The 11,635-nt window shown below is 35.2% G+C and overlaps 1 protein-coding gene and 1 non-coding gene across 2 annotated transcripts; both read right to left on the bottom strand.

Moving 5' to 3' along the window:
- Positions 1–2,035: 2,035 nt before the first annotated feature.
- TRNAY-GUA (transfer RNA tyrosine (anticodon GUA)) lies at positions 2,036–2,123 on the bottom strand. The gene is given in 2 exon segments: positions 2,036–2,071; positions 2,087–2,123. It is a non-coding gene; the product is annotated as a tRNA-Tyr (tRNA).
- An 885-nt stretch (positions 2,124–3,008) lies between these two features.
- Positions 3,009–10,576, bottom strand: LOC107770974 (putative pectin methyltransferase QUA2). The gene is made up of 9 exons (XM_016590301.2): positions 9,949–10,576; positions 8,718–9,444; positions 8,495–8,627; positions 7,812–8,052; positions 6,513–6,738; positions 6,207–6,382; positions 5,794–6,097; positions 4,399–4,537; positions 3,009–3,600 (listed from the first exon to the last, which is right to left on the bottom strand). Exons 2-9 carry the CDS (start codon positions 9,434–9,436, stop codon positions 3,445–3,447), a joined length of 2,094 nt encoding a protein of 697 aa, XP_016445787.1. The 5' UTR covers positions 9,437–9,444; positions 9,949–10,576; the 3' UTR covers positions 3,009–3,444.
- Positions 10,577–11,635: the final 1,059 nt, after the last annotated feature.

Here is an 11,635-nt window from a genome sequence, read left to right as displayed (position 1 = left end):
CAGAGGATTTGTGCTATGAACAAGTTGAATATGGTGCTATTGATGCTTTTGTGTCGTTTGAGTTAGGGAAGAATTTGTTTAATATACTGTCGAATAGAAATAGTCGTCGTGTTAAGTTTCAACCATGGCTGCTGCTAAAAGAGATATTGAGGAGGTACTCCGTCGCCACCGGAATTACTTTTTTTGGTGTCTTTGGAATATGGTTCTGTATTATTGTAGTCCCACTGATCAGCCCATGAATTCTCGTATGCATTGTTCTTCTTCATATCTTCTTTCTTTGATCAAAGATGAGAATTTTGGAAAAAAGAAAGAGTAATTAGAGGAAGAGATCCACGAAACTTTGGGAGAAAAGAGAGTTGATATTAGAGGAAGAGGTCCACGAAATTTTGGGAGAATGGGATGTATCAAATTAGAGAGAGAAAGAAAAAAGTGTAACTGATTAGCGTATTTAGTGGCTTAGGGCTAGGAGGAAACCAAAATTAAATATTTTGCTATAAATCTTAAAAGGTATCTATAGAATATAATTTTTTTAAATGGTATTTATTTAAAATAAGTAAGGTGTTAACATTTGCTATAGGAGGTAAAAATTCCTTAGATTAACTATATTAGTCCAATATATATGGATTAAATAAATAAGTCATAATCCATTGGGCTAGCCCATTTAGTTGGGCTACAAATGATGAGCCCATTTCATTAGGCCCAAGATATCATCTTCCTAGAGGCCCGATTTGGTGCCACACGTGAAATGACGTGACACGCCAAGTCAAGCGGAAGAGCCAATAGGATCATGCCACATGTCAAAATGACAAGACATGCCTAGTCAAATTAAAAGGGCAATGAGACTGTGCCACGTGTGCAAGTGACATGTTCTGGCCAATCAAATTAGTTCTTGTCACGTTTCATTCTGATTGGTCTGAAAGAGTTTGTTCTTATCACAACTCTTTCCTCTCACAACTATAAATAGGGGTCTTCATAACTTAGAAAAGACACTAGAAGTTATAACAAGAAGCAAGAGAGAGCTCGTGAATCAAACGCCGCAATTTTATACAAGTTTCAAGCTTCAAGCAATCAAGTTCAAGTTCAAGCTCAAGAACGAAGAACAAATCAAGATTCAAGGAGTACGAGTTCAAATCAAAGTTCGTGCTAGTTGAATTCAAGATCATTATTCGTGACAACAAATATAGATTCAAGATCAAGCACAAAGGCCCTTGAATTTATTTACTATTGGAAAGAAGAATCAGAGGATTCATAGAGATTGTATACTCATATTACTTGAAATCAAATACCACGATTGATGCAATATTTTTCGGTTTCGATTATTTTCTTGACGTAATTTATTGTCTACAGATATAAATAGCGGGAGCAATTTCAGTATCAAGCTTGCATTAATATAATAATATATTTTAATCAAGCATAAAGTTTGAAGGATAATTTTGTCTTTAACTAAGATAATGCATGCATTAAAACCAATTGCATTGTTGATACCGGGATTTCCTATGTATCAATTATGCATATGATAATACCAAATATGGTGCATAACTAATGCTTGCATAACTAATGCATATGTTCAAAATGTGTACCTAACAAAGTATTATTAATACACAAAGATCATTGTTCGTACTAGTTGAATTCAAGATCATTGTTCGTGACAACAAATATAGATTCAAGATCAAGCTCAAAGGCCCTTGAATTTATTTACTATTGAAAAGAAGAATCAGAGGATTCATAGAGATTGTATACTCATATTACTTGAAATCAAATACCACGATTGATGCAATATTTTTCGGTTTCGATTATTTTCTTGACGTAATTTATTGTCTACAGATATAAATAGCGGGAGCAATTTCAGTATCAAGCTTGCATTAATATAATAATATATTTTAATCAAGCATAAAGTTTGAAGGATAATTTTGTCTTTAACTAAGATAATGCATGCATTAAAACCAATTGCATTGTTGATACCGGGATTTCCTATGTATCAATTATGCATATGATAATACCAAATATAGTGTATAACTAATGCATATGTCCAAAATCCGACCTGCCGGATTCGAACCAGCGACCTAAGGATTGCTATGGAAGCACACTACAGTCCTCCGCTCTACCAACTGAGCTAAGGTCGGTGTTGTAGTTGAATTCAACATTGACATCTATTAATTGTTTTCCTTATAGAAGATATAGATTTAGTTACTTATGTATTTATATTTTCTTAAAATATCTAAATTTAATTTCAAAAATAATACATGAATTAGTACTTTAACATACACAATATATATATATATATATGTTTAGATCTTCAAGCTCCAATTATGTCTTTTTTTCTTGGAAAGCGAAGTACTACATCACTTTGCATCAACAATTGTGTTCCCAGTAATTTAACCTACATATTGTAATTTTTTATTGTTGAGATAATGCTGTTTATATCCAATATCATACTCGTTACTGTTTTAATATTGTTTTACAGATTTGTATAGCTATCTTTTTTTCAAGTGATTTTTTATCTTTTTATGAAAATTTAGCATTGAATTGCGAAATGTGCAGTACTATAATTCGATCTATAAAGATCCTTAGTAAGTTTAAAAGGCGTCAGTATAGTTATCTATTTTTCAAGTGATTTTTATCGTTTAATGAAAATTTTCTAGCATTGAATTGCGAAATGTGACTTTATGTCATCACTCACAGCTTAATACGTGGAATTCTGCCCATCTACCATTCAAAATGCAACTAAAGGCCACGAATGTTATATTAAATATTAAGATATTTGAATATGAATACATATCTTATCGTTAAGATGTTCTCTAAATACGGGATAATTACAAGTGTTTTTTTTTTCTTAGCATCTGCTTGGGTATAATTCACATTTATTTAATAATTAATAAAAAAAAATAATGTTTAAATACAACATTCCGAATAAAATCTTAATCTACATGGTGATGGCTTGCATCCTATATTATATTGCTACAAGCATTTGACAACTGATCAAAGTACAGAATTAAAGCCAAAAGAACTTTGTCGAAAATGAACTCGAATCACTTGCCAGAGAGTATTACGAATAAACTATCAAAAAACAGGGAGAAATTGATATGTTACAGTAGCTAAGATTGCCCTTATTGTATAAAATGCCTTCACAATTTTAATCTAACATATGGCTCGTATAGTTATAATGAGACATAACAAGGAAAAACTATAGGCCTATCAATTCTCATTTGCCCTGTGCCTTGAAATGTGTAATTACATGGCCCTATGTACACCTTACGGCTACATAGGAGATGTGGTTGTTCCATTTGTAGAACCATTTCTTTTCTTCTTCTCTGCTCTCTTGTTTCTCTGAATGTCCAAAATTTTTGGTTCCACCCTTCTGTTGTGAACTTTATGCTGTTTAATAATATGATCCAACAAACAAATGAGTATTATCATCTACAAATGAGACCCCGGCCAATTTTTTTAGCTTGCTTGTCTTCTAGAAAATGGTTTCTGGCAAATTAGTAGCTTCTCGTCACTGCTTTCAACCTCTACAACTCTCGCGTCCCATTTTAACCTTGCGGCATGAACTCTTGCTAACTCAATAAGAGGGACACTATCACGTATAATCACCCAGCCCTGCAGCATACAAATAGAGGTTAGCAAAAATAACATACACAAAGTCAGCCAAGTGATAACGACTTTCCTAAATGAGCATTGCATGCATGCACTATGTTTGAGTAAGTTAACAATGACTGAAAGTGGGTGTATCGGGGTTTTAGTACACAAGATCGGAGGTTAAACGGCACGTTGAGGTAGAAATAACAGATATCTCATAAGTAGGGCGTAATGTTTAGGTTGCAAAGAGCGGATATAGACCACAATAACTTGTACAACCTCATTCAAAGTTGCAGTCTAATGCACATGAGTGGGAAGAAGAAAAGGATGCTTATAAAAAAGAAGATGGGAAAAATGGGAAAAGAAACTAGTGATAGGAAAAGGGTCTACTAAGAAAAAAATGAAATACAGTTCTCTTGCGAAGTATAGAGCTATATGAGTGGGCATTATATGCTGCAGCATCAAACCACTATGTTCTGTACTTATGGAGCCCACTTCAATGCCTCTCTAGCTAAGATAAGGACTTATCAGTCTCGGATACAATAATGGGAGTGGAGAACAGGAGAAGCTGAATGCCTGAAGTCCTTTTGCAACCCAAATCCCACTACAAATTTAAAAAGCCTTGGTTCCGTGAACCACACTTTGGTTGCTTGTAAACGAAGTGGATAAATCAAATAGAGCTATCTTAATTATTGTCGTATTGCATCATTATAACCATTAGAGCTAAAAGTCAATACTTGTTGACTATCAAGATGTCCATCTAACTGCTGCATGATTACGAAATGAGGTTATGCAAGGTATAGCAACAAATATACATACCTCTGGACGAAGAACACGATCTATCTCAATAAACAGATCAAACATCAGACATCTGCTATGTTGGCCAAATTCCAGTGACAGAAGTCCATTAGCATGTACTAGATCATAAGTTCTCGGATATGTTGGAAATGCCTCACACCTGCAAAGGAAATACTAAGTAAAATTAGTCACTGAATCCAAAATAAACAAATAAAAAAGGTCGTTTTGCTAAAGTTTATGTGACTCTCAATCAACTATTTTGATTAGTCAAAATTTTCATTACTGAAACCCAAGTCGGTGTCAAAAGTATTCAGAAGTTCGCCTATGTCTGTTAAGACGAGTCATCAACAAGCATGTATCAGTCTTGCCGACTAACTATGCAATACAGTATTCCCACTTAACACCAGAAATACAAGTTGAATAAAGAATATTTTTGCTGCTTTTACATCATTTTCACAGTTTTGAAGCAATATTCAAATACAGGGAATTTGCCCTGAGAACTTGCAACACTATAATTCCAAGTAGAGAAAAGCTATGTGGCAAGCTCTGTCCTCTTGCAATTCTTTCAAGACTATTTTAGCCTCCAAATCATACAGGTCGTTATAGAAAAGACATTTTTCTAGCAAGCATGAAATGCATGACAAAGCTGTCTAATTAGTTACCACATCGTTACCTCCTCACCTGATTTTGTATCTCTGGTAGTTACTAAAGAAACCCCAAATGAAGATTATCCATTGACTAACTAGCACAATACAATTTATTTTGTTTTATTTTTTGCTTTTGATTAGTCAAGCACAAACCAGTACCTTCAAGAGGATAAAACAAAGCTCCCAAAAAGCTAATAAAAGTGATACTAAGAGTTTAGATTGACAAACATATTACTCAATTATCTGTACTTTGTTCTTTATTATGGTATGTGCTCACCCTCTTCATCTCAATCACAGAAAATGAGTTAATTAGCATAAACCTAGTCCAACTTTTAAGTGTCTAAAGCCAAAGCTAAAAGATAAATTTCATGTAAACAGTTGGAAAGGAACTCTGTGGGACAGTAGCTTGGTTAAGGAAATCTAGTCATTGAACCTAGTTATGACTGAATAAATCGCAAAACCAATGAATTGTGAAAGGTGAAGACTCTAAGGGAAGGATCAAACTTGAATAGAATCGATGAACATAGGCTTAATGGTGATCTGGTAATTCCAGTTCGAGATAGTGTTGGTCAACCAGATAATATGACTTGTTAGGTACATCAATTATTAGAATTAGAGTTAGGGCGATCAGAAGCTATCATCCAAATTCAATTTACTGACTAATTGTATTTAGCATCCTCTATATCATGTAACAAAACAAATGTTGCATGTATTAAAAGTTGACATTAATCAAGCACATTCCTTCACAAAGAAAGAGAGAAGAATTTACCAATCATGCAAAACACCAACAAATCCCCTGTCGAGAATTAGGGGAAGATAATTAGGCCCACTAGTGGGAATCACGTTCATGACCCATGCTGACTTTCGTGCATCCAGTAGGGCAGCATTCAGACCACCAAAATGGGCGTTCATGTCCAACACATTTCTAAGCATATTATAGGGAGGAGAAGGATCATCATCACCAGGTCTCTTTGGGTGATCAGAAAATATTAAAGGTGAAAGAAGTGACCAATAGTTGTTAACTGCTGAATTCCAGTTAAGGGAATCCTCATCAAGAGCTTCAGATTGCAAACCTAATAAAACACAGAGCGTTACCATTAGATGTTCAGAGGAAACTAAATAACAACATGAAACAGAGTGCTCCACATTTGAAACATTTGAGAATTGAGGATAGCCCATTACCATGAATCTTAAGTTCGCTGGAGTTCAATTTTGCCCTAGAAGGCCACTTTGTCCTTTCTTCAATAGGAATCCACCGGCGGCTTTGAGTTCCAGCAATGCATGCTTGGAGTGGTCGATAATACGGGGATTCAATGTCCTGTCCTTTACTGCAGAGAGAAGGCCCAACACCTGGTCTCCTGTAAATAGAAGCAAATTTTCATAGTCACACAATCGTTGCTCACATGCCACTTGATCAAAGATATGCACCTATTGAGGGTCAGGAAATGGTAAGAATCAAATGAAGATACGTGTGCATGGTCTGCGCACCTTGCAAAATAACATTTCTTTAAACTTGTCTTTTTCCATACAGCAGTTTCATCTTGTTGTGACAACAGCTCCCAGCACATACTTTCAGCAAAATTCCGGACAAAGTTCCATTTTTTCAGGCTCACTTTGTTGCGGAGGGAGCGCTGAGTATTCGTAACAGTTGAAGTCCAGACAAAATATCCACCAGGCCTCAATAATCGATCAACTTCAACAAGAAGAATACCATCTGTACCAGAATTCAGATTTAATTAAGGTAACAGATAAATGATATAAAATATTTAAATTGTACATTAGTTATAGGGCACATATTTGAGAGGTGGGAAGAATCTTTATGAAGCTAATAACTAGTATAGTACTGAATCACACAGACTTTGAAAAGTTTGCTCCAACGTCATAGCAGTTCCTAAAAGGAAAGAGAAGCATTACACCCAAGAGTATGGCTTAGTGGTCAATGAAGTGTGAAGAGAACCACGAGGTCTTAAGTTCAAGTACCAGCGGAGGCAAAAAATACTAGGTGATTGCAACTCTTCCCATCAGCCTAAACCTTGGTCACTAGAGTTAACCGATACTTATACTGGTGGGAGGTAGCAGGTACCTAGTGGAATAGTCGAGGTGCACGAAACCTGAATCGGACACTACTATCATAAAAAAGAAGCAACGATTTAAAGAAAGCACCAAAGATAAGGCCTCCCCCAAGATTCGTTACTCTTCAGTGAAAATGTGATGTAACATTTGAAAGAATCAATATGAACTTGATTCTTCCCAAACTTTTGTTACCAATGGCAGTATGCAAAAGATACTGGCCATCAGATTACTTGTTAAATGGGTGCTGTCTCAGAACTTTTGTCAGATCCCTCTTCTTCAGGGGAGGAGCAGACAAACCAAATAACAAATCTGTATTTGGAAAAACAAGGTGTGATATGGGATCGGCCTTAGAACTGCATCACAACATATATAATATATAAATAATATGTATAGGAGCATAGTCTGGTTGAGTAAAACACTATTCGTCAAGTTTCCACTTATTTCATTACAAATCGCCTGATGCATTTATAGAAGCTTCTTCTATGTTCCTAATGCCATGCATGAATTATGAAATATCACTTGGTTACCAATTTATACCAAAGTGAGACCTAAATGAGGTTCTACCCGAACTTTGTACTAAACATGCGCATATGCATAATTTTCCAGGTAACGAGAATTGAAAATATTAACAACGTACATATTTATGCATGCGTCTTAAAACAAACTGGTAAATAACAGAATTGTCACTTTTTCCAACTGGCTTATGAAGAGTACCTTTCTGATCCCAGTCGACATGACATTCTGCACAGTGTATCATATCAAAGGAAAGAGATGGATAAGGCAACTGCTTTGAATTAAATGATCCAATCATTGCTGGGAGACCTCTTTCAAGTGTTAGCTGAACTTGACTGCCCGAAGCTTCATAGTTTGCAACACACATGGTCAATAGTTGACTAGAAAAGAGATGTGCCCCAAAACTGCCATAACCACATCCGATATCCAAGATAGTTCGGACCTGGAAAGGAAGCAGGATTATCCAGTAGTTAGAGTTTGGTGCAACTTTAATGGCACCAGACAAAAAGGAGAAACTGGGGCTAAATAGAACTAATATTTCCAAATCTGATAGAAAGCAGTCCTTCAAGGGACGAAGAGAAATTTAAACAAAAATTCAACGAGAACAAACGATGGAGAGAAATAAAAAAGAATTTCATAACTACACAATGAAAAATTTCCTGTATGTTATAGAAGCTTTCTTAACGAACTACAGCAAAAATATCTGAAAATAATGTAACTGTACTATCAAGATATGTATATAGCAAGCAAAGCAGTGGAAACCATTGTTCACTTGTTGATGGAATTTTAGCATATATAAGAGGAATTCCGAATACAAGGATGAACACTGGAGCACAAGTGAAAGTACAACCAGAAACCAGGTCCAACAATTAGAATCCACTTACTCCAGCTTGTGCAAAGTTCGATTCATTCCGTAGTCCAATCATTTCTGCTATTTGATGTGAGTAGTCTTCAATGCTGTCAAACATAGCAGAGTCCGAACGAAAGGAAATCTGCTCTTCTTCTAACATCATCAACCTATCATGGCATGAAATGAGGAGAAACATAAGCACAGGAGCAGATAATACAATCATAGTTAAGCAAATGAAAATTGAACTTTGCAATCACCTTTTTGTCAAACTTCCAGAGGAGAGTACCTCCTGTGCAGTAATATTAACATTTGCATGCCAAATGACGTCTCTACCGGTAGGCCACCTAAGAGGAATCTTGTAATTGACAGGGGGAAGTACCAAGCAAGTTTGTCTTGAACCAGGTCCACATTGGCGGTCAAACTCCTCGCCTTTAGAAAGGCCAAAATCAAGATTTTCTGACACATTGAAGCATGGAACAAAGTTCTCAGATTCGGGAGGACAATATTCCATATCTTTCACATTTGCAGCACCAAGAGATAGCTTCCCTATGTCCCTCAAGTCCGATACTACTTGCTCCTGAAGCTGCCTGTATCCATGGTATATTTGACCTCTCGATGAAGAAGTTATCGAAATTGTCCACCAAAAGGATCCGGTAAGAGCAAGAATTATTATGACAACTAAGCTCAGCCTGATCAAAAGCAAAGTGTACTTAAGCCTATTTCGGCCAGTTCCAGGGCTAAATGGATCAGATAGTAAGCCATTTTCACCCAAACTTTGTTTTGAAGGAGAATTATCCGGAAACAGCATCCGGGAAAGGAATTTGATAGACAAATGAGTCTGATCACCAGCTGCGCGATTACGCTCCAAATCTTCCTTTTCTGTTTTATCTTTCATCTGAGAATCATCCCAAATATCAGGACCATTAAGTGATAACCTCCCCCCACCTGACACACCTCTATGGAGTGGCCTTGACATGTTCCAACCTGATAACCCCCAAGAAGAGAACTTCATTTACATAAATAAACAATAACATGCATAAATAAACTTTATCTATAGGAACAAGATCAAATCACACTTTTCCAACTAGATCCATAAACCCCCCCCCCCCCCCAAATGAACCTCATAACAGTAATCATTTACAAAGCAATCTAATGGTGCAATTCACCGTCAGAAACAGTGTCAACAAAAGCAGATACATTAAACTAAACTAAGATACTAAATGGTTATGCTACTATAAGAGTGTGAACAAGTTCTTTCCTTATCCACCAAGTAAAAGCTGAGATTTAGTTGAGTAAAAATGGAAGTAAAGTCAGTTCAGTTTACTACACAAACACAGAAATAAAAAAACCAGAACACCCCAATTTAGATCAATTCAATAAGTAAAAGACAAAAATGGAATCTTTTTACAAAAACAAGCAAAACCCACCAAGGAAAAAAAACCAGAAACCACAGGAAAGTAGTTGCAAAAAGAGAAAAGCTTTGAATACCTCAAGAAAAAATAAGTGAAACCCAGTTTCTTAATAGCAAAAAGCCTTCAACTTTGCTTATCAAATTCCCAAAAAATCAAGAATTGACTTCTTTTTCTTCCTGAATTTCAGCTCCCACTGGAAAACACCACAGTGTTCTTCACATTCAAACAAATTCCCAATCTCTGACTATAAGCTTTTACCAACGCGGTTTTAGATTGTTTAGAGAGAGAGAGAGGGAGAAAAAGAGAGAGAATATAATGCAGTAGAAGTATGGATCCAATCAGTACAAGTTTGCTCGCTCGTGAAAAAGAGTAAAAAGACACTCTTTCAATCTACTCCTCCTGCAAATGAGAACTGTGTACATACACATGTAGACATAGCTAATAAAATCATCAATATTTTAATTAATACGTTGCAGTAGTATAATACTAATAAAAAGAAACTACATGTTCTGAAAGAGGCATACACATTTCAGGCTAGTTAAGGCAGAGAGAGAAAATGAGATTACTAATAAAGACGCTAAGTGGGGGGTATTAATTTAGTAGCTTAGACTTCAAACACAACTGTAATTCTTCACTATTTAAACATTTGTGAGAGTGACGCAAGATGATAGGAACCGACTTTATTGAACTCACTCGTCTTTCTTATTCTAAGATTTTCTAGTGGGTGAAATACCATTGAATAATCTTTCATTGGATCAATTATCATTTATATATATAGATTTTAAATTTTATATACTGAAGTTTTTTTTCTACATTATGCGAATTCAGTATTTAAACCCTATAGGTTCAACTTTTAAAAATTTTTGCGTTAAATTCATTATATTTTTAAAGTTATGAGTTCATATCTACTATTTTTGTAATTTTAATAAAAAATTTGTTCCACGTTAAAAGTTATGGGAACTTGTCGTTAATACACTACATCTAGCCCTGGCTATATGTAGTTACTGTTGTAAGGTCTCGTTTGGCCATAACTTTTTTTCCCGAAATTTTCTCATATCTTTCCAAAATTAGTGTTTGGCCATAAAATTTTCAATTTTTACTTGAAGATGAATTTAAGAATTTTTTGAAATTTTAAAAAATTCCAAAAAGGTATTTTTCAAAAAAATTACTTCAGATCACTTGCAAAAATTCAAAACAACCCAAAATTGTATTCATGTCAAAACACAACTCTAATTTTTAAATATCATTTTAACTTGAAATTTTTTCCATTATTTTTCGGATTTTATCAATTCTTATGTCCAAACGCTCGCTAAGTCACTTTAACTTATACAGTGATGACAATTTACTGCACATCTATATCTATATAGAATAGGAGAAGCAAAAGCACTACATTAAGGGTGTGTTTGGTTAGAAGGAAAATATTTTCCAATTTTTCCATGTTTGGTTGGCTTAAATATTTTGAAAAATATTTTACTGTCACGACCCCAAATACCGGTCGTGATGGCGCCTATCACATTACTAGGCAAGCAAACCAGTCCACTAACCACAACCCATTTCCTTTAGTAAGAAACCATTTCCAATATGAGTTTTAAACATCGATTTCATAATAAACGTTTAAAATGACAGAAAATATGTGGAAGTCAAAATAATAATAAACTACACAGCCCAACTGATCTGATGTCACGAGTCTAGAGCCTCTAATGCAAGTCCGAACATCCTACAACATAGATAGTCTAGAAAATACTGAAAAGATAACAAGATAG

This window comes from Nicotiana tabacum, chromosome 16 (genome assembly GCF_000715075.1).
Source record: "Nicotiana tabacum cultivar K326 chromosome 16, ASM71507v2, whole genome shotgun sequence".
Classification (NCBI taxonomy): domain Eukaryota; kingdom Viridiplantae; phylum Streptophyta; class Magnoliopsida; order Solanales; family Solanaceae; genus Nicotiana; species Nicotiana tabacum.
Note: the sequence above shows the minus strand (reverse complement) of the source record. Positions and strands in the feature narration are given on the sequence as shown.